The 24,563-nt window shown below is 37.9% G+C and overlaps 1 protein-coding gene across 1 annotated transcript in view; it reads right to left on the bottom strand.

Moving 5' to 3' along the window:
* LOC103275056 (CUB and sushi domain-containing protein 1-like) overlaps positions 1-24,563 on the bottom strand; it is a gene marked incomplete at its 3' end in the record, with an annotated part of 411,423 nt that overhangs the window by 348,491 nt on the left and 38,369 nt on the right. The window contains exon 3 of the mRNA XM_021706144.1: positions 7,384-7,508. Within this exon, the coding sequence (XP_021561819.1) occupies positions 7,384-7,508 (125 nt within the window). The remainder of the gene's footprint in view (positions 1-7,383; positions 7,509-24,563) is intronic.

Genomic DNA, 24,563 nt, shown 5'->3' with positions numbered 1-24,563 from the left:
AGGCAGATAATCAATTGGAACAGACCAAGAGATAAGAGATAAAGTGGAACTGAGAGCCCTTTTGATCTGGATCCCATGAATGAATGTTAGCAGGTCAAGGAGCTTTGAGAATGACTATTTAGGGTGTGTCTGCTGTCCTCTCTAGGACTGTCTTTAGTGAGATCGGGAAGGAAGATGCCAACCTGCAGGACAGGAAGAACAAAGAAGAGGTGAGATAATCTAGACAATGAACAAGGCCCTTCCAAAGGAGGTGGATGGTTGGCACTGCTTTATCTATAACAAACTTTGATGTTGCTTTGTCAGTTGCTTTTGTACTATATGTGAGTATGAACTCAACTGATGTTCTGGGAATTCACAAAACGATGATTTAAGCTTTGACTGAGAAGTTTAGAGATCCAAAACTTCATCACCGTTCTAGTCTCCTCCCTCATGGGAGCTTCCAGTTTCTTACCTCATGCTAAGAGTGGATGGAGTATCTCCTTCAACAGGTGATTGGCTTAGGGAAAGCTGTTCTGGTTGTGACCAGACAATCTCACAGTATACTTGAAGGTAAGGAACTTCTTTCTGTACTAAAAATGTAGTCAAGTAGTCTTTAATTAAGCAACATAACTATTTAAGCACAATATAATGGGTCATGCAAGTTTTTAGAACAAGATCTTTATAAAGTCTCGCCCTTGAAATGTGTATCTGCATATTTATACATATCAAAGTCAAATGCCACTTTCTGCTCCTGAAAAAGGTCTTGCTCCTTAGAAAAATATCATCTAACAAAGAGAAATACACAATTAATAAATGTCCTTGGATAATAACTGTGACCTGATGCAAAGTGATGTTACTTGTTTGGCAATTTTCTAAACTTGTAAACTCAAGTACTTTTTATAGCTTACAAGTCTTTCCAATAAAACTAGAACCCACAGAATAATAAGTAAAAATATAATACATCAAGAGGGGAAGTGGAAAAACAAAAGAAAACTAACCAATTTTGAATGCCAATGCTTGCCATTTATTTATTCAATCAATGAAAATGTATAAAATTCATTTGTTTTACATAATTTATCTCACTTATTATAAAGTAATAAGTTATTTGTTTATTTAAATTCAGTTCTATGATATTTTACTGTTCTTTAGTAACTCTCAATTAGTCAAATTAGTGGAAAGAATGAGTATTCCAATTGATTAAATTTAAATTACGATGGTATTCAGACTAACATTAGAAGCTTTTAAAAATCAAATTAATAATTATATTGCATAGTCAATTTCCTGTAGGGTTTTAGAGGAAAACACTTATATCAACCAGGTATGTTATGTCTAGATTATCAACCAAAATGAAGAGAACAGGTCACAGAAGTTAAGAGTTTGCTTTTCTTCATCACACCTGAGTTTCAGGCCTGTTTATGCTGTTACTAGCTGTCTTGTCTTAAATTATTTAATTTTAAGCTTCCCGATTTATTTAATTACCATAATAAACATAACCACATCTGTGATTGCTGTGAGGATTGAATACAAGAATGCAGCCAGAGCATTTAGCACATGGACTCACACTTCTCTGCGTGTGTCTTAAGGTAGTACACATTCAATGCCTACTATGACTTAGCCATTGAGAATACAGCAGAGAGAGAAGCAAACTAAAATTCTCGTCTTCATGAGGAAATTAACAGATGATACATGAACATATAATGTCAGAAGGAGATGAGAGCTTTGAAGGAAGGTAGAGCAAAGGCTTGTAGAGTGTCTGGAAAGGGCTTGCTATGGAAGATAGGCAGTCATGAAAGTATTTGGGATAAGATGACATTTGATAAAGGGTATAGAATAAATAGCCATGTGGGTATCTAGGGAAAAGGGCTCCAGAGAAGGAAAATAAGGGCAAATGTCTTAAGTCAGAAACTCCCCTGGTATGCTCTAGGAATGTAATTAGCACCAGTCTAAGGTTAGTTTATGGTTGTTTTGTCAGTAGAATAGAAGAGTAGTATATACATACAAAAATATAGTATTGCCAGTAATTTAGAAAAAGTAATAAGAAAAACATGATTTTTTCCCAAGTGTCCCTCAAGTAAAACATATAAAACGTCAGGAGTCAGAAAGCAACAACAGAAATTTCTCCAAATTTATGAAATAAAAAGTTGTATGTGTGTCTCCCCAAATCTCTGAGATGATAGCTACCTGATCAAATAATCAGTACATAAAATATCATTCTAAAACTGAAACTGGATCTGTAATCTGATAGATTAAAGAGTCATCTTTGAGGTGCAAATAATCTTTTTATTACTACTTAAAAGGTCATTTCTGCATGGGCAAAAAACATGAGTAGAAAAGAAAAAGTTGCAAGAATTCTTGGTAAATGACAAGTTTATAAATTAAGGATAATTCTTAGCTAACCCAAACTGAAATCTCAAGGTAATAATAACTTTATTTGGTGACCCTTGCTGACTTCAATTACCTCCCAGTAACCACGGTTACAACTGAAAATAATATTTCATTTTTCTTAGAGACCTTTTCAACTCAGGGAGTAACTCAAAATATTAACTCTACAGATCAAAGTGCATTAGCATTAAAAGAAGTTCCCTACATAAATTGCCCCTAAGGACTGATGGAATGAAATGCCAGCCTGAACATTTTACTTAAAAAAAAAAAAAAGATATACTCTTTTCATTTTGTTTTGTTTATTTTATAAATCTACTGCCAGCTAAAGATACTCATACAGTTTTAAACAGCTCATAATGTTTTACCCTGCAAAAAATTATAATGGTTGTTTTCATATTCCTAAATGAAGTAAGCATAATTTCAAACAAAATCACTTGTATAATTACTGAGCTATGACAACCATTCATCTGTTTGGTAACAGGAAGAAAAGGTAATGTTCCCCTGGTCCTCAGAGTTAATTAGCTAATGTAAGCATTGGCTAACCACACCAGTTTCCAGATGGAAGGATCACTTGTGACTCACTACAATTTATCAAACCCTTCCATCAGATATTCCTTCTGTAAAGAAGGCATGATGATTCCTTAAGAGTTACAGACCCTTCATGAAGATGAGAACCTTGGGGATCTTACCTCAAGTCCTTCCTTGACACACCTAACTGAAATATCTTTATGCTCAATGTGTGCACACTATTCAGGCCAGAAGCACTTCATTGTATAAGATGAATGTTTCAGTTTAGAGTAAAGGTAGATACAATCACTATAAGGGTTCCTTTAAAGGCTAAGATTGAATCAGAAAAACAAATTATGATGTTGTCTTTTTAGATACTATTTATAATGGTAACGGCACAAATTGAAAAATAAGCTTGGAAAATTGAACTTTCTGTACAGAACCTATTGTTAGTTAAGTAAATGTCTGTATAGTCTATTTTGGGTAGCTCCTGAAATATTGTTCAGTTTTATGGTATCATGGTATTCCTGTACCGCTCAGATATCTAAAGTTATCTTTTTTTATATAAATAGTCATAAAAGCGCCACTTCCAACAACTGTTTTTCAGCTCTTCTCTAATTGACACATCAGTTATTAGAAGCAAGTAGCAATACTATTTAAAGGAGGAAGTATGACATATTCGCAGGGTTTCTAAACATTGCCAACCTGAAAAACGTACAGATTTTAATTGATGAAAGTGTGCTCTATAGGGAAGGATGCCAGCCAGGAACAGGGAAAAACTCCCTGAGCTCATTTCTCCTCTGTGCACCCACAAGGGTGTTAATGACTCTTTACAGTTAAGAAAACCTGGACTGCAGCATGAGCTGAGTATCCAGTACTGTGTCCCACATGGCAGCTTCTAGAAACTTGTGGCAATCGAGCACTTGATATGTGGCTGGTCTGAGGTGAGCTATGCTCCAAGTATAAAATACACAAGCAATTTCCAAAACAGTATGAAAAAAAATAAAGTGCATAAAGTATCTCCTTATAAACTTTATATTGACAGGATGTTAAAATGATAATGTATTGAATATGTTGATTAAATAAAACTTGTTATTAAAATTAAATTTGCTTGTTTCCTTTTACCTTTTTAACTTGGTTACTGAATATTTGGGAAGTGTCTTCTTTCAGTTACTCAAGCAAACATTAGGAGCTCCTGTGAAAAGTTTAGCAGGTGTAACTAAAGTTTCTTATCAATTGACTATAAGTTAAGGAGATTATTCTGTCTGACCTTTACTTAATCAGTACTGGGAAGTTTTCAAAGAGATTAGAACTTCCCTTAGAGAAAGACTCCTGCATGTGGACCACAACTTTGACCTGCACTCAGGGGTCCAGCCTGCTCACACTATCTTTCCTTTCTGACTGTCTCTCCTCATGTAGCCAGCCCCACCAACGTGTGAGCCAGTTTCCTGATCTAAACACACACACACACCTGAGTGGTTTTTCTGCAGAGTGGTTTTTCTGCTGTTCTGGAACATTCACTCATACAGAGTCAGGAGCTTGGGTGTGGGGTGTCTGTAACAGATACAGGAGCAGCTTTGGAACTGGGTGGTGGGTCCGGGCTGGGAGAACATTGAGGAACGTGATAGAGAAAACCTCAACTGCCTGGAACAGACTGTTAGTAGGAATCTGTATTTTAAAGACATTGTAGGTAAGGCTCAGGAGGGAGAGACATGTTACTGGGAACTGGAAGAAGTGATAGACGCTTCACAGAAGTGGGTCTGTGATTGGGAGGGAAACAGGACTTTGAGGTGGCAAACTCAGATGCGCAGCTAAGGAGATTTCCAGGCCACGTTGAAGGGGCCACTTGATTTCTTCTTCTGCTTAGAGTAAAACGTGAGAGGAGAGAGATAAATGAGGGAAGAACTGTTATACAAAAAGGACCCATAACTGGATGATTCGAAAACTTCTCAGCCTCTCCAGATTGCAAAGGATGCTCAAATTTTGAAAAACAGCTATAAGTATTACCCAGAGAAAAGGCTGAGCATTTGACTGCAGAAGCTTTTACTGAGGTCTTGGAATACTCCTAAGGTCAGAGTACAAATATTCAGTCAAAAAAAGTGTACTTTAAGAAACTGAGGGGATTTCTCACGAATCTTTTCAACAAATCTGGAGGGTCCCTAGAAAGTGAAGAGCATTGTCACTCTCACATCTCAGCAGGAGTTAGAGAAAGATTATCTCAAAAAATATGTGTGTGTCTTTTGTCTGAGTGAATACTAGTAAAATATATGTTTTGTGAAAACAATTTCTTAAAAATTATTTCCAGCTACAGTCAGTCATTAGTCCAAAAAGTTTAAAGTCAAACATTTAAAAAGAACTAAAGAACTACTCAGTGATAATCAAGGTATATCTAATTTAAGCAAAACAAGTGAATCATCAGAAAAGGAAATGAACAGAGTTGAACACTCTCTGCCTTTGGAATTGAAAGGAAGAAGTAGGATGTTGAAGATTGCTGATAACTTTTGTGGAAAACCAAACCAAGCACACCAAATCACAAAGACCCTGTAAAGGAAATATGATTTTCCAATATATTATCAACTGGACATGAGAATCTGTGAGAACAGGAAGCCAAAATGTCTCCCAGTTTTCTCTAAGAGTAAACGGGTAGGGAGCTGAGGAGGACAGAAGAGAATTGTTTGCCATCAGCCTAGAGGAAGCAACTGTTTTCTAAGAGATAGGTATCTCAGAGTGCTTAATAAGTTGGGGACAGGATACTGCGAAAGTGTCTAAGATGCGACTCAGGGCAAATAAAGGAAATGCTATACATTAATATGTAAAAATCAAGTCACGAATGGACAAATATTTCCTTTACGTTACTCTAGACTATCAATTTAAAAGTGATAAATGTAAAAGGATACAAGTCTACTGCTTCTCTAATTTGGGTTTTTAAAATAATGAAGTATTTTTCTGATATATAAGAACAAGAAAACTATTAAATAATAAAGAAATTTTTTCTAGGAATAAAATAACACCAGTGACTTATTTCTCATATTTCCCACTAGGGGTGCATCACCACCCCTAGTGGGAATGTGTATTTTGGTACAGTTTTTTTGGTTTGTTTTTGAGAGCTTAATAATCCTACTCTCTGATTAGAAAATGCACAAAGGAGTCTAGTGACAAAAATCAGAAGGTCACTGCCACGTATGCTTCCTTGACCAGAGTGTGGTGTTTCTCTGTGGAGCATCTCCATTTAACAGGAAGTAGTCAACTATCAGTTGAACTTCCATGTTGGGGCAGATGCTAGATGTCATAAGACATCCATGATAACCATGGAGAGGCATGCAGTGCAATCAATACACAACATAGTACTTTAAGCTTCAATGTGGCAAGCAATGCACTTGGCAATTACTCCATCTCACAAGATATAATGACACTATACTTTTTTAGTCACACCTTTTTATAACCAAAATGCATAAACTTAAAAAATTCTGACTCCCTTCATGTGGGAAAGACTATAAGAAGGGATGAGATATTATATATGAAACTTTCCTTTTTATTCTTTTGTCAAAATAGTGCTAACATTTAGAAACAGCCCCTTACAAACCAGTTTTTAATCTTAATTTTTTATTTTGTTATTTTAAATCAACCTGAATAATTTTCTATGGTCTCAGAATGATTTCTAAAATTCTGGTAGGATTGTTCATATACTTTATAGAAGTGACAGATAAAGACCTTAATCTCTGCTGCCTGCATACATTTTCTTTGAAGATGATGATAATGTTGATGAATATTTTACTCTGCTAATTCACAGATTAGTTTAAGATCATTTATTAATAAAATGATGACTTGGGATCATGCTGACAACTCCCTTTATCACTCATGTGATCAAAACCAAGAAATTCAAACTCGTTGTTATTGAAAAGTAGGAACTTTAAAATTTGCCAGGCACACATTAAACTTTCCAAAGGATCTGGTTATGTAACATACAGACCGTGCCAAAAAAAAATACACATTTTAAGAAGGGAAAAAAGCTATATTAAAATCGTAATATTCAACGTCTACCAATAACACAAGATGAATACAAATCATGTTTGACTTCTGCAGTTATAAGAGGTGCTTAAAGTGGTTACCATCGGCGCCCAGCACTTCTGCTTATGGAGAACTAAAAGTCATATGTAGATAACATCTCTTATAATGTGTATACATTTTTGGTACCCCTAGTATATTTATATACTTGCATACTGTGTGTATATGTAGATGGATACCAAGTTTTTTGAGTATGTGTGAGTTTGAACTATTAGATTTTCTCATATCTGTTCTGAAATGTAAAACATGTAAATATTCTTGGAAATGTTTGCCTCCTGACAAATTTCAAGGGAATAATTATTTTGTTAACCATATCATTATGAAAACATGCATCATTACCAAGTTCTGCTCTGCCTATAGACAGACTGTTTTATACAAACTATATGTTCAGAAAAAATATCAACCCTAAAGAAAATGACCCTGGGCCCTGTCTCAGTGCAAATGCCTTACCTCGGCAGATGGGTCGGTGGTCACTCCAGGCGGCGAGGGTCTCTGTAACTCTCTGGCAGGTAATGCTCTTAGATCCTTGAAGTACATAATTGTCCTCACAGGAGAACTGCACATTTGCACCAACCCTAAAAAGTCACACACACAAAAATAAACAACCCAAGTTATTCACAGAAAACTTCATGAGGAAAAAAAAAAATCAACAAATGACTGCTATGATGTTGTGCAGTTAAAGCAATTTAAAACATTGTGCAACCCATTAGATATTGTTTATAGAGGCAACCGTATGATTTAGCAAAGGTTATAAAATCAAAAGAACTGGGTTCAGATTTCCATTCTGCCACCTTCACAGCTTAACAAATATACGAAGCCTAACTCATCACCTCTAAAGTAGGAAAACAACAGCAACAACAACAACAAAAAACAGCAAAGGTGAATCACTGAGTACTGTGACTTTAATGAAAAATATAAGTGAAGTAATTTTGCGTTCTGAAAACAGAATAAATCAGATGTCACTCCATGTGAAAAATAGCATACCAAAAAAAAAAAAAAAAAGAATTGAAAAGTCCAGGTAAAGAAAGGGTCTCAGTAAAGAACCTATGTTACTATCACACACATTCATCATATTTAAAAGAATGCTAGTGATAGTATATTTCAGAAATACTTACTAAAGAAAAAATAATCATTTGTTTTAGAAAACAAGCAATCCATCCAGTCTAGAGTTAGAAGAAAAATTGCTTTGGCTGCAGAGCTGAACCTACAACCAAGAAGCTTTAAGGTTGTAAACATTAACAAAATGTTGTCACAGAATACCAGCTGAACAAGTGCATTAAACAGTGCAAGACGTATACATTAGATTTGAATATACCCAACTAACTCTTCCATGCCTAACATCTAGCATTGAGTTTGGTGCAGTATGATTTTACTATCTGTCAAGTCAGTTGTTAACGAGAAAATTCTACTTGCGTCTTTAGTTTGACATACTACAGGTTGATGTTAAAGAAACAAGAGTGACAGAGGGAGATTTTAAGGAAAAAAAGGCATGGTTGCCCATGTAGGTGGATTAAGTTCACAACAGAGACAGGATAGGATAGAAACATAAATAGATACTTTTCTTTCTTCCTTTTTAAAAAAGAAATTCTCAGATACAACACCAGAGTGAATATTACTCAAGTAAGATTGCACCAGCGTCTCCCACAACAGCTATGTAACACTCACTCTGCGGATTGTCACAGTTGTCTGCAAAATTCATCAATCAGTCAAATCAACTTGGAAAATTCTAAGTTAAATAAAATTAAACATCTTTCTTTTCGAAAGGGGCTAAGTTCAATAAAACTTAATATGCAAAAAACTTATTTTAGAATATAAACTAAGAAAATGTAAAGTATGTGGAATTGTTCAGATATATCTATCCAGGAAGCCCCTTTTGTCGCCAAAAATCCGGGACAACTCGAGTTCTTTGTAACTAATTTTGAGAAATATTGCATTACTCTTACATAATCTGTACTATTTTTTATAAAGTGAAAAGTATAAAAACCAAAAATAAGACATGATTCCCATTTTCATTGTCAGTCATAACAGTCATTTAAGACAGCTATAATTTGCAAGCATATTCCTCCATAATTTATGCTCGATGATCCATATTTAAACCTCTGGACCATTAAATAAATAAAATAAATCTAATACTTTTGCTTTAAAAGCAACTGTTAAATCTTTGTGTTTTTATTCTAGTCCCTAATCTCCAGTTCTTTTCATTTACCTGAATCTTAGTGTTTATACTTTTCATTATTCTTTTGATATATTTTATTGAACATCTACTGTGTATCATGCTCTATTCTAGGTACCAAAGAGGCAGACGTGAATAACACAGACACAACCCCAATCTCATGGAAATAACATAATAGTTAGTAAAGAAAAAACTAAACACATCAAACATACAACAAAAGAGTATCATTAGTGTTATGAAGGAAATCAACAAAATGCTAAGATAGTGATAGTGTCAGGAGATTGGGAAATCAAAAGTGCCAACTTTTCTATGACCCCTTAAAACTGAAGTGCTAATATCTAGCACAAAATCCCAAGGGGCATTGAACAGAAAGAAAAGATAGTGGGATCACTTCTTCCACTTGGCAATTGCTATATTCCAACCACAGCAATGTGAATGGATCGCACTCATCTCCTGCAAAACCTCCATCATTTTGATACATTTTCCCCCTACATCCATATTCCTCCAGGTATATTAGTGAATTTTGCTGTTTTGAGAAAAGCAATCAACAACCCTCAAACCCAAAAGTACAGGCAACAAAAGCGAAAATAGACAAATGAAATGGCGTCCGACAAAAAAATCTTATGCATAGTAAAGAAAAAAGTCAACAGAGTGAAAAGACAACCTACAGAATGGGTCAAAAGATTTGCAAACCAGATAAGTAGTTCATATCTGAATCTATAAGAAACTCATACAACTCAATGGCAAGAAAAATAACCCATGTAAAAAATGAACAAATAACCTGAATAGATATTTCTTAAATGAAGACACAAATATGGCCAACATTAGCAATCATCAGGGAAACGCAAATTAAAACTACAAAGAGCTATCACCTCACATCTGTGAAGATGGCTGTTAAAAAGACAGACTATCACAAGTGTGGGTGAAGATGGAGAGAAAAGGGAACCCATGTACACTATTGGTGGGAATGTAAATTAGCACCATCATTATGTAGAACAGTACAGAGTTTCCTTAAAAATTAAAAACAGAACTTCCACACAATCTAACACTTTTCCTTCTGATTATATATTTGAACAAAATGATATCAGTATGGCAAAGAGATATCTGCGTTCCCACAGTAATTGCAGTTTCTCACAGTAGCCAAGACATAGAATGTCTTTTCAATTGTGAGTGAGACATGCAGTGCTTTTCTTTCTGAGTCTGTCTCGTTTTACTTAGCATAATGTCCTCCACGTTCAACCATGTTGTTGCAAATGTTGTTTTTTTTAACAGTGAGTAGTATTTTGTTTTATATGTATACACACACACAAACACACTCCACAAATTCTTTATCCACCAAAACAGTGTGTGTGTGTGTGTGTGTGTGTGTGTGTGTGTGTGTGTGTGTGTAACAGAATACCACTCAGTCTTTAAAAGAAAAGAAAACCTGCATTCTGCTATTTGCCACAACATGATTGAACTTAGAGGACATCATGCTAACTAAAATGGGGCAGGCAAGGATAAAAAAATACTGTATGGTTCCACTTATGTGTTAATATTAAAACCAGAACTCATAGAAGCAGAGCTTAAAATGGTGGTTCTCAGGGGCTGGAGGTAGAAGAAAGATGGGGAACTGATAAAAAGACAAAAGATTTCTGTTATGATAAATATTGTCACCACAAAAAGATGTGAAGTAATGGTATGTTAGTTAGCTTGATGTACCCATTTCACAGTGCATTCATATTTCAGAATGTTATATATGCTCACATTATATAAAATTTGTATTTGTCAATTAAATAATAAATAACAATGGGACTTCTCTTTGACTAATTGATCTTATTTCTGGTAATATAAAACTACAGGAAAATTTTGGCCAGTGATGCTCTTTGGAAGACATGGAAATGCTCAACAAAGGGCCATGCTTGATTATAATATTTCAGATATATTTGAAAGATTACAATGTCTCTACATGCATGGTGAGCATAAAAAACATGTAGCAATATAGAAAAAAAAATGCAGGATTACAAAATGGTATGTACTCCAGATAATAATTACCTCTGTACCTATATTTATAGATCAGGAAAATAAGCACCAAATTATTTTTCAAGTGGTAATATAACCATAAGTAAGATTATTTTTGTATTTTGATAATTTTACTTCTTCTGTTTTTATTACTTTACAATTTACCTTTAAAAAAATAAGCTGTTAAGATGCTACTATTATACTGTCCCTTCTCACTCACTGAGGTAATCACACAAACTCTCTAGGAGTGCACCTAACATAGCTTTTACTCTTCTCAAATTACCATCAGATAAAAATGTTAAAAGCCTATTTTAGCCCAGAGTGGAGGATTCTTCCTATGTCTCCATAATCATCATTAGCTTTCACAGTCTAGTCCAGAAATCTCTACCGGGGACATTCATATTCTGTAGATTTAGAGTACAATATATAACTCATTTCTTAATTACTACCATGAAACACTTTCACAAATGATCGGAAGTAGCCATTAATAAAATATTGAAGCTTCTCTAATTTCAAAGCATTGAAATTATTAACAAGAGCAACTTCTCCAGTTAGCAAACCGAGCCAAAGACAGTAAACTCATACCCTGCAGCAGAGCTGGGCACAAGTCCCTGCACTGACATGAATCAAGTAGAGGTTGAAACCAAATAGGACACATATTCTAATTGATTAATCCGATCTCTTGGTTTGGTTTTATCTAACACATTAAGCACTTCAATTTAAATGCCCTGTGAGCTTTGCACTTCAAATATATAATAAACTAAGTTTTCACTGATTTATGAATGCTATGTTTGAAGATGTATGTATATATATATTTATCTGTCTATATATATTAGCTATAATATTAGGTCATCTAATTTGGTTTTCTGGAAAGTACTCTTACAAAAAAATTCCAGAAGAAAATTAGTTATTAATACCTTTCTATTGGCAAGTAAGTTTAGAACTGCTTGGATCAGTTATGTTATACAATTTAGACAATTTTTAGTAGTTGGAAACTGTCAGAAAGAATAGAGAACTGATTTTGTGTAAGGTCAAGATAGATCATGTTTTGCTCATAAATACCCACATGGCAATATTTAATTTAAACAGTTAAGACAGAAAAATTTTGTCTTTTAAATAGACTACAATACATTTAAATAGACTAAAATATATTTTCCACTTCTTCACTGCTTATCACTTCTGGAAAACTCATCACTAAACTTTTGATTTGTAAGGATTTTATATGTTAGCATCTAATTAACTTCACCCACCACAGGATAAAGAATCTTTCCAGGTGAATGAACTAATTTGGTGTGGTTCTAAAACAAACTATTTCTAAATATGTTTGTCCTACAGAATGGCTAATTGTGGATCTATTTAACATTGCTACTACAACTATTTTCTAAAAAAGAAAGCTTGAAGTGATTCCGAGATTAAACTGGAGTCCAATACAGGATATGAGCAGATTTAGCTGTGATGACTAACTGTCCACAGTCTATCAGAGATTATACTTATCTACCTTACTAGCTACATCGAGGTATTCTACCTCTATTCTCAACCCACACCAGTCAGTATCTACTGAATCTGCCTAAGCAGTCAACAGTAGGTAGATAGACTGATCAATAGTTGTGGAAAGATGGATATATGACTCTGTATTTTTTAATACAAAATGTCTCTTTTTGTCTTTTTTTTTAAAGAACACTCTAAACAGCACATCTAAATATTCATGAATACAAAAGAAATAGATATTATTTTCAGTCACTGAGGGTGGGCACTTAAACATCATGCAACTTCAGCAAAACGGATAAATGCATTAGATTATACTGTCTTCAGTCTCAAGCAACAGAAAGCATAAAGGTTTGAGGAAAACTTTTCCATCGCTGTGCCCTAGTCAGAGTTAGCCATATTTGTTCCTGTAAATGGAGACAGATGATATAGGGGAAAAATGTCTGCAAACATACATAAAGACTAAGAAATTCTGCTTAACTGAAATCATTTTCTTGAGGGAAACAGGGGTTATGAGCAGAGTAACAGGTGATGAGTTGAATACATATACCTGTTTGTGTATGTGCACATGCATGCATGTTTGTGCATGCACATGTGTGTGTCTGTGTGCACCTCTGATTTTTTTCTCTGTTTAATTTACATCCTAAGGACCTCTGTCCAGGCACGGCACAAATCAAAATCCCAGGCCTCTAAACACAAACATGTAGTCCAGGTGTAAGTCATGCAATGCATGTAATGGAATTGTGATGGTGTGTTGCTCCCCATCCCTCATTTCCCACCCAAAGAAATAAAAACAAAACAAAGCATGCAGAGCCCCCAGTTAGAGCTGTGGGGAAGAAGGAGAGGAGCAAGCAGGGATGAGCATGCCGGTGGCAAGGAGAATGTGGAAACACAGCCCTTGTGTTCCCACCATGCCTTGGACTAGAACTCAAGTCAGGGAAGGAGACAGAACAAGATAGTATCCCCTCATTGTGTGTGTGAATCCAGGGGCGAGGCAGGACTCGATTTTATCCCCCAGCTGTGGTCTCAAGGAGATTCTCCTGTGATTTATGGTGCCGTCTCCACAGAGTAGAGAAAGCAGTAGGAGGAGTCCCTGACTAGGAAGGTCCAGCTGGGAACCTCCTCAGGTGTTCTCGCCTCCCTGGAGACCAGTCATAGCCCCCCTTGGGAAATATCACCCAGTCAGGACCAGGGTATGCACAGGACACAGACACAGGGAAGTTCATAGTGGGAGCAGATGGGCACAGATAAGGAGGATAGATGTGAGCCCCACCATGGCCATAGGACCCTTCCATAGCTCTGGCCTCTACCATCCTAAATAAATAAAACGAAAAAGAAGGGATGTCAAAGACTGACTTGAAACCTCGTTGACTAAGAAATCTCTGATTTTTACTCTTTTAAAAGTAAATAAAATTTTCTGACCCGGACAAAATGAGGATCTCAAAAAGAAAAATTCATTACTAATCACAGTACAAATAAGATTACATTTTGCACTTCTGAATTTATAAACCTCACATACACATTTGGCTTGCTTTGTAAGAAAATATCACTACTATTGTATAAGGTCTTTCTCCCATATCTGCCCTCTCTGTTTCTCTCCATCTCTTTTTCTCTCTGTCTCGCTCTTAGATTTTTCTCTTTCCCTCTCTTCCTTTTTCGTACTCTTTTTTCTCATCAAAAAAATCGTTTTCCCCCATAAATCAAATTAGTTATAAAGATTGTTTCTGGAGGAAGATGCTAGAAAGGTTCCCAGATGCTCTATTAGAAAGACGTTGGTTGTATTTTTCTAACTTTAAAACAAGATACGTGACATTTGATCCAAGAAAAGGAATGAGAGAGAAAACACTGTCAAGAGCACCTCTAATGTTCTTTCACATCTTGAGAACATTTAACTTCAAGTCCTAATCCTACAAAATATCCCCAGTGCCTTCAACAGAGCTTAGCACTTGGCAGACACTCAGTAGATAACATGCTAAGGGAGGAAATAAAGAATAATCATTCTCTTGTGGTCTGCAGGGGACATAGGACTGGGAAACAGTGGTGAAAACCATGCCCCCTTGCCCTCCTCATTGGGCCTTTGCTATGCCCATCCTGTAGGAGCTCAATGGTGGTGCACAGCCATCCCTTGGTGCCCTAGACATGAGGTAAGCCCCAAGGGCATACAAAGGAGCCTCTGGAGTTAAAAGATGCGTCATCAAACAGCTCTTGGGCAATGTGTTCAAAGAGCCTAAATTGCTATGGATATATTTAATAGGAGAAGAACTGTTTTTGCTTTAGCAAAAAAAAAAAAAAAAAAAAAAAAAAGAAAAGAAAAAAGTTGTTGGAAATGGAAATGTGGGTTCGGCCTGGAAAAATTTGTATTTTTTTTTCCCCAAAATGAACGTGTGTGCTCTAGATCAAAAACCCACCACAGCAAAACTCTGTTGGTATTCAAGTTGTTGGTTTGTTCAGGAAATCACAAGTGACTTGGTTTGTCTAGAACAGCAATTTCCAGTGGTTTTTCCAAAGACTGTGAAGGCTATCCTGTGCCTTCCTGCCTTGGAGTGCCACACCCTACCCTTCCCCCTTAGACACAATCGCACAGGTTTATAACCTCCTTTTTCCTGTCTCCTCCTTCTCTCACTTTCAAAGTGCAAAACTTAGTTCATTTACTGCCCCACCTCAGGTTTTTTTGAGAAATATTAGCCAAAAACACAGCAGTATGAACAGAAGGAGGCCGAGAGCCGAGACTCCACAGGACAGGGCAGAGCATGGTTCCCTGAGGAAATGTGCTGTGCTTCATTCTACTTGAGATCTCTCAGCCTCCGGCCTGTACAATAATTTCTGATATCCCTGCAATACACATCAGTGGAATGAATGAGCAGCACAAACCAGGAGACAAACACAGGAATTCAGAGCCATCTCCTAAAAGTAGAAGAAACTACAGGAGAGCTTTAGGGGGTAGAAACACAGACCAGCTTAGGGGAAGGATCCACCCCAGTGCCCTGTGTATCCTGGGGTTATTTGCCTCCATTCCAAAGTGAGTCGCTTTAGTCAGCTTCACTGACTTTCCTGTAAGTGAGTCCCTGTGCCACTCAGAAAGGGACTCGGACACTTCCTGGGCTTGTCTCTGCTGACGGATGCCCCTTAGGGACATAGTTCTAATAAACAAGTTCGAGCAGGATGCAAAGAAAATTTCTAAGCAAACATGAGAGGGAGACATTGTCAGACCTTAGGACCAGCTCAGCATTCTAGAAAATGCCATCATCAAAGAGATAAATGTGCAGCTACTGTGGATATTAGAATGCCTTTTATTACCCTTTTGATTTTCACACATAATGTGTCATTTCTGGGCCATTTTTTCTTTTTATAGTGACAATTTTTAGACTCATCTCCTCAAGCCTTAAGGCAATTCAGCACTGCTAAAAATGCATCAGAGAGTAGATGGATCTCTCTAGCCTAAGGAAAGAAAGGAAACTAATATTTTATGTGACTTTTAGATACTGTGTGTTAGCAATAGCACAACAAAGAGCCCTTCACAATCATCAAAATAGAAGACGCTTCCAGGGAGTAAGAAGCAAGAATGCTTCTGGAAGCAGCTTGAGTGACCAGTGATTTCAGGTTGTGACCAGCTTTCAGAAGCAGGGCTTAGACAACAGAGGTGTGAATTTTCCTAGGAGGGATTTCATTTTAAATCTTCCAAGTATGATGTAAGTTCATGGAAACCTGCTGTTTACCAAACAAGAGGACTTTGTCATGCAAAGTAGAAAAATTAAATTCTCCTGTTCACCAGCCACCTGCTCTGACAGAGTCAGAGGTCATTTCCATGCTTTGCAAATAACATGTTTCAGGAAGGAGGGGGCGGAAGGAGCAGGGGAAAGAGGGTTGGACATCACAGGATCTGGGGGTATTGGGGCTAGGGAAGGAGGGACTTGTCCCTGCAAGTCCCTGTCCCATCTGGTATGTGTCTTTTAATAGTCAGCGCCCCTAGGACAAGCAACTTCTGTGCCTTTTTTCCACAGGAGATTAAGAAGACAAAGCAGACCCTTCAAACTCTGGGCTGGGGGGTGTCTTACTGGTTGATATCTCTGCTCTGTAGCTAGAAAACACAGTGAAGTGAGGATCAGAGGAGGAGAAACAGGGAGAGTTCTGGCAGCCTGGACCACCCTCCAGCTCACACCTCAGCTGTGCCCACAGAGGACACACCAGCAACAGGAGTCAGTTTATTTTATTAACAGCCTGGCCAGTGGCAAAGAGCTAACCAGGTAGGGGAAGCAGAGAAGGCAACATATATTATCAAACACTCAACTCATGGCAGGCTTTTGGGGAGGGACCCTCACAATAAGGAGGCAGTGAAGGGGCCTTATCCCTAGTCTGCAGATGAGAACTAGAGATTCAGAAGCTCCTTTGCTTCACATCATACAATGGATTCAAACAGGCTTTTTTTTTTAAATCTGAAAGCTGTCACTTAAATCTGTGATTGATCCGTCAACAATCCTAAATACACAGCACTGGTCAGCAAATATTTGTTCCTAGGCTTATATATACACGGGGCAAAACCATGCAGTATTTTGATTTATTCTTCACATCTTGTTACTCGTAAGTGATCGACAATCATGATATCTGGGCTTAACGAGCACAACCAAGGACAGGTGTAACAATGACAACAAGGCAGACAGGATGGGGGAAGGAGAACAAGACATTCATACCATCAGTGCAAACACGCACAAACACACACTAGTCGTTTTATGAGATCTAGAAGTCACCATATACGATACGAATGTAACAGCCCCAGATGGAAGCTGGCATACAGCAAGCTCTCAACAAATGGGGTACACTGGGCTCAGTTTACCCTTCCCCAGCAACTCACTCCCCCCTGCCTTCGTTTCTGCCTCAGCTCACGCCGTTTCTGTGGACATGAATCCAGTTCCCAGGTGCTCATGTCAACCAGAACCCAGAGCCCTGCAAGGGATCAGCTGATAAAACAGTCGCCTTGCCCACTGTCCCTCAGCGCTGGTTGCACTGAAGTCGCTGAGGCTCCAGATTCCACAGCAGCTCCCAGGAGAGGAGACGTCTCCAACCAGAAATGTGTGGAAGTTGGTGCCTTGTGGGTCTGACTTGGACAATGAGACATGAGGACTGAGAGAGGCCTGACACACTCTGTTGTTCCCCAGGCTGTCCAATGTCAGCACAGCTCCACTCTAAAAATTGTCACTAGAATAAGAAAAAATGACCCAGAAATGACACATTATGTGTGAAAATCAAAAGCGTAATAAAAGGCATTCTAATATTCACAGCAACCATGAGTTTATTTCTTTCACGATGGCTTTTTCTGAAATGCTGAGTCGGTCCTGGGGACTGACAAAGTCTTCCCCTCCTGTCTACTGTCTCTGCTGGGTTCTGCTCTCTCTCACTTCCACTTCATCAGAATTGAATTGCGCCTAATCTTTGCCTTGGATTAATTTCTAGGGAATCCCATTTGAAGCAGAGAACCATGACTCGATGATTAACCTCCAATGCAAGCCCTACTTCCTAGAGAAGTTATTTCCGCCAGGTAACCTGGTTATTTAAATATTGGTAAATAAAATGCAGCTCAGCTAAAATACTAGCCACAGGCTCTTCTCATGGCATGGTTAGATCCTGCCACTGAAAATTAGGGTTTCCCTACCATACTTCTTACAGCTCTAAACACAGCTTTTTTAAAACACAGCTTTTCTTTCTTTCTTTCCCTCTTTCTCTCTCTCTTTTTCTTTCTTTCTTTCTTTGTTTTTCTCTTTCTTTCTTTCTTTGTTTTTCTCTTTCTTTCTTTTTCTTTCTTTCTTTCTTTCTTTCTTTCTTTCTTTCTTTCTTTCTTTCTTTCTTTCTTTCTTTCTTTCTTTCCCTCCTTCCTTCCTTCTTTCTTTCTTTCTTTCTTTCTTTCTTTCTTTCTTTCTTTCTTTCTTTCTTTCTTTTTCTTCCTCCTCCCTCTCCCTCCCTCCCTCCCTCTCTTTCTTTCTTTTTCTTTCTTTCTTTCATCCCCCTCGTCTCTTTTCTCTTCTCTTCTCTTTATCATTTGTCTTACATCAACCCAACAAAATAATGTTTTCTTACTACAGTTTTTTCTTCTCTATTTTATGTTAATTTGGGACCATTACTATAAATAAAATCTTATGTTTCTTAAAACATTCAACGAAGTAAGTAGGACTAAGCCAATCTCAGAGAAGGACAAGTCAGAGATTCTGTGGATAGCAGAGAAAAATCAAGAGTCTCAGGCAGCTGCTGTTGTAGTGCTGTGTAGACAGAATCAAACTGAAATCAAATAGATACATCTGGCTTCCCCTTGGCCCTTTTTCTTTATGGAGTTATGCCATTTGCGGATTTATATGTTTGCTTTAACTTCTTGTCATTTAGATACAATCCCTGATATTTATTTCAGCCTCTAGGAAAAGGAGGCAAGGAAAGACTTCCCACCTCAGGGTCTTTGCATAAGCTCTTCGTTCTGTCTGGACTGGCCCCCTTACATTTTCTCATAGCGACATGCTTTTCTTCCCACTCTTCAGGCCCCAGCAGTGACGTTGTCTCCCAGAAACCGTCCCTGACAATGTCTACCACAGAGGAATTCCTTCCTGTGGTTCCTTCTTTTGTGTGTCATATCCTAACAGCTTGGTTTAAGTCCTGTGGGCTCAGCCCATTTTTGTTAAGGAATCCAGTGAACTAATCAGTAGATGAAGGATTTCCTCCAAGGTTGAACCTCCCTAAAAACAGCCCCAGGTAGTAATTTGTGTGTTGCTTAAGAATAGTGAATACTAAATAGAAAAGTTGACATTGGACTGCAGTTGTGTGTGGGTGTGTGGGGGGATTGCATATATTTAAAAAGTGATGTTTTGATGTACATACACATAGTGAAATGATTATTACAATCAAGCACATTTACACATCCATCCACTACAAGGTTATCTTTGTGTGTGTCTGTGGCGGGTGGGGGGATAAGGAGGGTGAAATCCACTCTCTTAGCAAATTCCTGGCACACAAGATGTTGTTGTTGTTATTATTATTATTTTGAGAAAGCAGTGTTTATTGAGAGGACAGAAAAGCTCCCCCAGTGGGAGAGGGGTCCAAGGGTTGCCCAAGATACTATTAATTGTCAGCCGCCTTCTGTACGTGCCGTCCCTAGACTACATAACTGCAACATTATGCCTTAGACCAACATGTGCCAATTCCCCCACCTCGCCGTCCCTGGTCACCACCATTCTACTGTTTCTATGCATTTGACATTTTTAGATTCCACGTACAAGCAAGATCAGGCGGGATTTGTGTGTGTGTGTGTTGTATGCCCAGATTGCCTGGCACCAGCCTCCACATTGTGGCTTTTTCTCTGTTCTACCAGGTAGTCCTTCCCATTGGGCCCAGAGAACTCTGGCTTCTTTCTTTCCATCTATTCTCAAAGTCTGCTGGAAGCAAAAGATCTGCAAAGTTGGTGTACTCCCCAGGAGACGTGATGGGATGAGGTTGCTGACCGCCTTGCTGCTCCTAGTGGTAGCTTCGTTCCAGCTCTGCAAGTCTCAGAGCAAGTAGTGCTGGTCTCTAGAACCCGATCCAGCCAGCCTCTGGCACAGCTTCAACGTGAGGTGGGAGAGATGACCATGAGAGGCACCTTCCTGCCTGTCACTAGGGGCAAAGTTGGTTCTGAGTTCTTGCTGACCACTTACCAAAAGCCCAGTACAATAGAGTAAGGAATTAATTTTAAACACACGCACACAAAGAACTGCAGCTGGCATCAGTAAGCTAAAGACTGATAAATTGATGGTATTCTGACCTTCCCATGTGCCTGCCCATTTTTGTCCTTTCCTCCCAACTTGTATAGATAGGAAGCTTAGGTAGAATTCCTAATTACATTTAGAAATTTAGTGCCAAAAGGTGTTTAGTCCAGCTGAAAGGTGAAGGGGACAGATTTATTTTATGTAGATCCTAGTTGAATCTAAAACATGCCTAGCTACCTACTCTCTATATCCCCCATAGAATAAATACAGAAATCTAAAAGGGCCAGGCACAGCGGCTCATGCCTATAATACCAGGAGTTCGAGATCAGCCTGGGCAACACAGCCTGACCCCATTTCTACCAAAATAAATAAATAAAAAGAAAAAAAAAATTAGTAAGGCATGGTGGCCCATACACGTGATGGTGGAGGGATGACGTAAGCCTAGAAGGTTGAGGTTGAACTGAGCCATGATTATGCCACTGCACTCCAGTCTGGGCAACAGAGGACAGGGCGAGATTCTGACTCAAAAGAAAGACAGAAAGAAAGAAAGAAAGAAAGAAAGAGGAAAAGAAGAGAAAAAAAAAAAACCTAAAAGGACTCTAAACCAGTGCCAGTGGTCCTCAGCAAGGGTCAAGTGTATCAGGATCATCTAAGGCAGGTTGAAAAGGGACTCTTTTGCTTATCACAGGCCACCTCCCAGATACTCTAAAATGCCATCCTAAGAGTGGGAGCCTCCATTTACCCACAAAGCTTGACATTGCATTCTCTGAGATGGCTTACAAGTGTTATAGTGGATGGCACTGGGGACCACCTGTGAGCTGAGATGAAGAGAGACAGAGAACCCTTGCACTAGTCTAAAGCAAGAGTCTAAAGGGGCGGTAATTGTGATGACTGGTCACCACACCAGTCTGTCTCTATCCTATCAATCATAAACAGTGTTCTTCCATGTTTTGCAACATTTAGATGCGTGTTTCACAACAATGTAAAGCTATATTTTATCAACTAAATAAATAATTTCAATGTAGTAAAAAAATAGGACTTTCTTATCTAATTAAAAATGTGAGTGAGTTGGAAAAAGTCTATAATGATGTTTAGAGCTATACCCAGGGTGTTTCTGTATGCACCTCTATGTCCACAAATCAACCATGAGTGAACTTTCTTCAGCTATTCTTCCCCCACGATTTCATGTTAACAAGTTTGATAACAGAAACACACTCTAGAAACATCCATGACTCCTGTGAATCGTGGCTAGACACAGGTTTGCCCCCTGATTTCTGAGCTCTATTTACATTCCATCATGGTTGCCCAGGAGTCCTGTTCATGGAGGCTGCTCAGAGGCCTTACATCTTTATTACTATATCTAGAATATTATTTGATGGAGACCAAGATTTGGAAATAAATTTGCAGTGCAGAACCAAATGAGTGGCCCTTATTCTTGTGACTTCTGCAGGCATATACAAGCCGTAGAAGACAGAAGTTACTGGAAGAGTCTTCTGGTGATGAAGTTTCCACACAATTTATCAAGACATTTTTATGATATCTATGGGCTGTTTTCAAAGCCAAGCCCTTCTGAGTAGTGATGGATGCTCACCTGTCTTTAATCTCTTATCGTGAATGGCATAAGCCAGGTAGCTCAATGGTTACTAACCTGGCTTGCATATTGGATTCACATGGGGCACTTATGAAAATCTGAATTCTGGGGTATCTATATTGGTCACATCCACAAAGACAGAAAGTAGAATGGAGGTCTCCAGAAAATGTGAGGAGGATTGGTTGAGTTGAGGAGTTTGAGACCAGCCTGGGCAACATCATGAGACCTCGTCTCTACAAACAATTAAAAAAAAAAAAGCATGAAAAGTTATGGCTTTATAGCTACAGAGTTTCAGTTTTACAAGCTGGAGATGGATGAATTACATAAATATACTTAGTGCCACTAATATTGCATTTGCAATGGCTAAGCTGCTAAACTTTGTGTTAGGTATATTTTACTGCAATTAATTTTTATTTCAAATCCTAATGCCCAGGTCATATTCCTGACCAATTAAGTCAGAATAATGGGGTGACTGGAGTTTGCCTAATGACACAGTTGAGAGCCCCCAGGAAGGCCAGATTACTTTTTATAAGGGGAACATCAGTGAACACTAACTCTCTTTTCCTTCTGTCCTATGCATTTCTGGTGGAGGCAAAAATGGTAACATAGTGATCATCTGAGATTCTGCAGAGTTTTTAAAGGAATTGGGAAAATTAAAGAGAGATTGGCCCCCAACTAAATGCATATTAAGGGTTCATTGCTTTAATATTATTCCTAAAGTTGGCTACTTTTGTGCTATAATTGATAATTATTTAGCATGTTTCTTTCAGTCTCAGAGGTTGTTGGTCCACTGAATAAAGCTGTGGAATTTTTGAAAATTTTTATTCTAAAATAGATTGTGCAAAAATGTAACTAAAAGCACAGAGGTTTGTCTCTAACATACAGTGGAAATCATCACATCTTCTGTTTCAACCCATTGTTTTACAGATGAGAAACAAAGAAACAGAGGAATAAGCCGCATTATACAAGGTCATTTTTAACAACATTCAGATAGTTCCTAAATGCCATTTTTGATGATTATCATAAAGTGGACTAACTAATTAATCAGCATTTTTTTGCATTTTGAAATTAACAAATTAAAGTATACTTAAATATCAATTATCTATTTATCCAGAAGCTGTTTAAATGTATATTTTATTTTGATTAAAAAATATTTTTGTATCATAGATATTTGAAAAGACTGTGGGAAAGAAAAAGGGAGAACATTCCACAAGTTTTATCTGGGAAATTCTTTATTGGAAGCAGGTTTAGCCAGATAAATGAGATCGAAAACATTCGCAGGGTGCCCTTTTTCAAAGAGACATAAAGGCTTCAGTGTGAGTGGAAAAAACATTGGTTGGGGTATTTCTTTGAGTAGTTCTTAAAAGTATAGTCGATGCTGTTTGAAAGAGCAGTAATCATCAGCAAATATTTTTTCTGTCTAGTTTAGCTCCTCTTTAGAAAGATACATGCTTGCCTTCAGTTAAGAGCTTAGAAACATGTTTTGCCCCTCAATTTTTTTTTCAACTTGTAAAGACATTTTGAAACACGTCAGGGGACTTCAGTGTGTGGACCTAAGTGCAAGATGTTAGGAAAGGTCTATAAGCACCGATCTGCTTTATTTAGTTAACCCAGACTGAACACCCAACCCCACCTGGTCTCCCTACATCTGTTGCTTTTCCGTGAGTGCAAAAGAGTAGCAAAGACATCGTCTAAAGAAACATCGTCTATAGAAACAAACACTGGCTCAAGAAATAAGAGCATGCTTGAGTTTTGAAAAATAAAAGGCAGTCCTTTGACTTCAACTTAGAGTGAAAGGGAGTTATGTCATAAGGAGGGAATATTTTCCAACAAGAGACTGAGCTTAAGTTTTAAAATTCTCTGCTTCGGTTAAGGCTGCAGTGACCGTGAGCGTGCCACTGCCCTTCAGCCTGGGCGACAGAGAGAGACTCCAACTCAAAAAAAAAAAAAAAAAAAAAGAAGATCTCTGCTTTTTCCATTATAGTTTCACATTTTACTTAGCAAAACCTTGAATATGGACTTGATTCTAACTTTTAAGAAGTTTCTGACTTTTTTTTAAATGGATAGGAAACAGCAGGTAGAATAATCTAATGATTTCTTAATAATAGTAATAATAACACCCTTATTTTCTTCTTCCTGTGAAGATGTGCAGCAGTATACATAAATGATCTGACAGACAGGAGGAGCTCAGTGTCTAATGTACTATGTAAAGAAACTGTAGCTCTCCTATGGAGAATATTATATTCTTGATAGTTTACCTGCAAATCAAAATTCTTGAATCCGCATGTATCAAATACACATTTATCATTGCCTTACAATATGTAAACACAAATGCATCCCTTATATGAAAGTCAAATTAAGTGATTTAACAAATAATGACTGACTGGGCTCGGTGGTTCAGCCTGTAATTCCAGCACTTTGGGAGGCTGAGGAGAATGGATTGCCTGAGTTCGTGGGTTTGACACCAGCCCGGACAACTTGGCAAGACCTCGTCTCTACAATAAATCAAAAATTAGCCAGGCATGATAGTGCGTGCCTGCAGTTCCGGCTACTTGGAAGGCTGAGGTGGAAGGGTCACCTGAGCCCAGTAGGTCGAGGCTGTGGTGGCCATGAGCATGCCACTGCACTCCAGCCTGGGTGATAGAGTGAGACTCCAACTCAA

Source organism: Carlito syrichta, unplaced genomic scaffold (genome assembly GCF_000164805.1).
Source record: "Carlito syrichta isolate Samal-C Ts95f unplaced genomic scaffold, Tarsius_syrichta-2.0.1 Scaffold315201, whole genome shotgun sequence".
In the NCBI taxonomy this organism is placed as follows: domain Eukaryota; kingdom Metazoa; phylum Chordata; class Mammalia; order Primates; family Tarsiidae; genus Carlito; species Carlito syrichta.
Note: the sequence above shows the minus strand (reverse complement) of the source record. Positions and strands in the feature narration are given on the sequence as shown.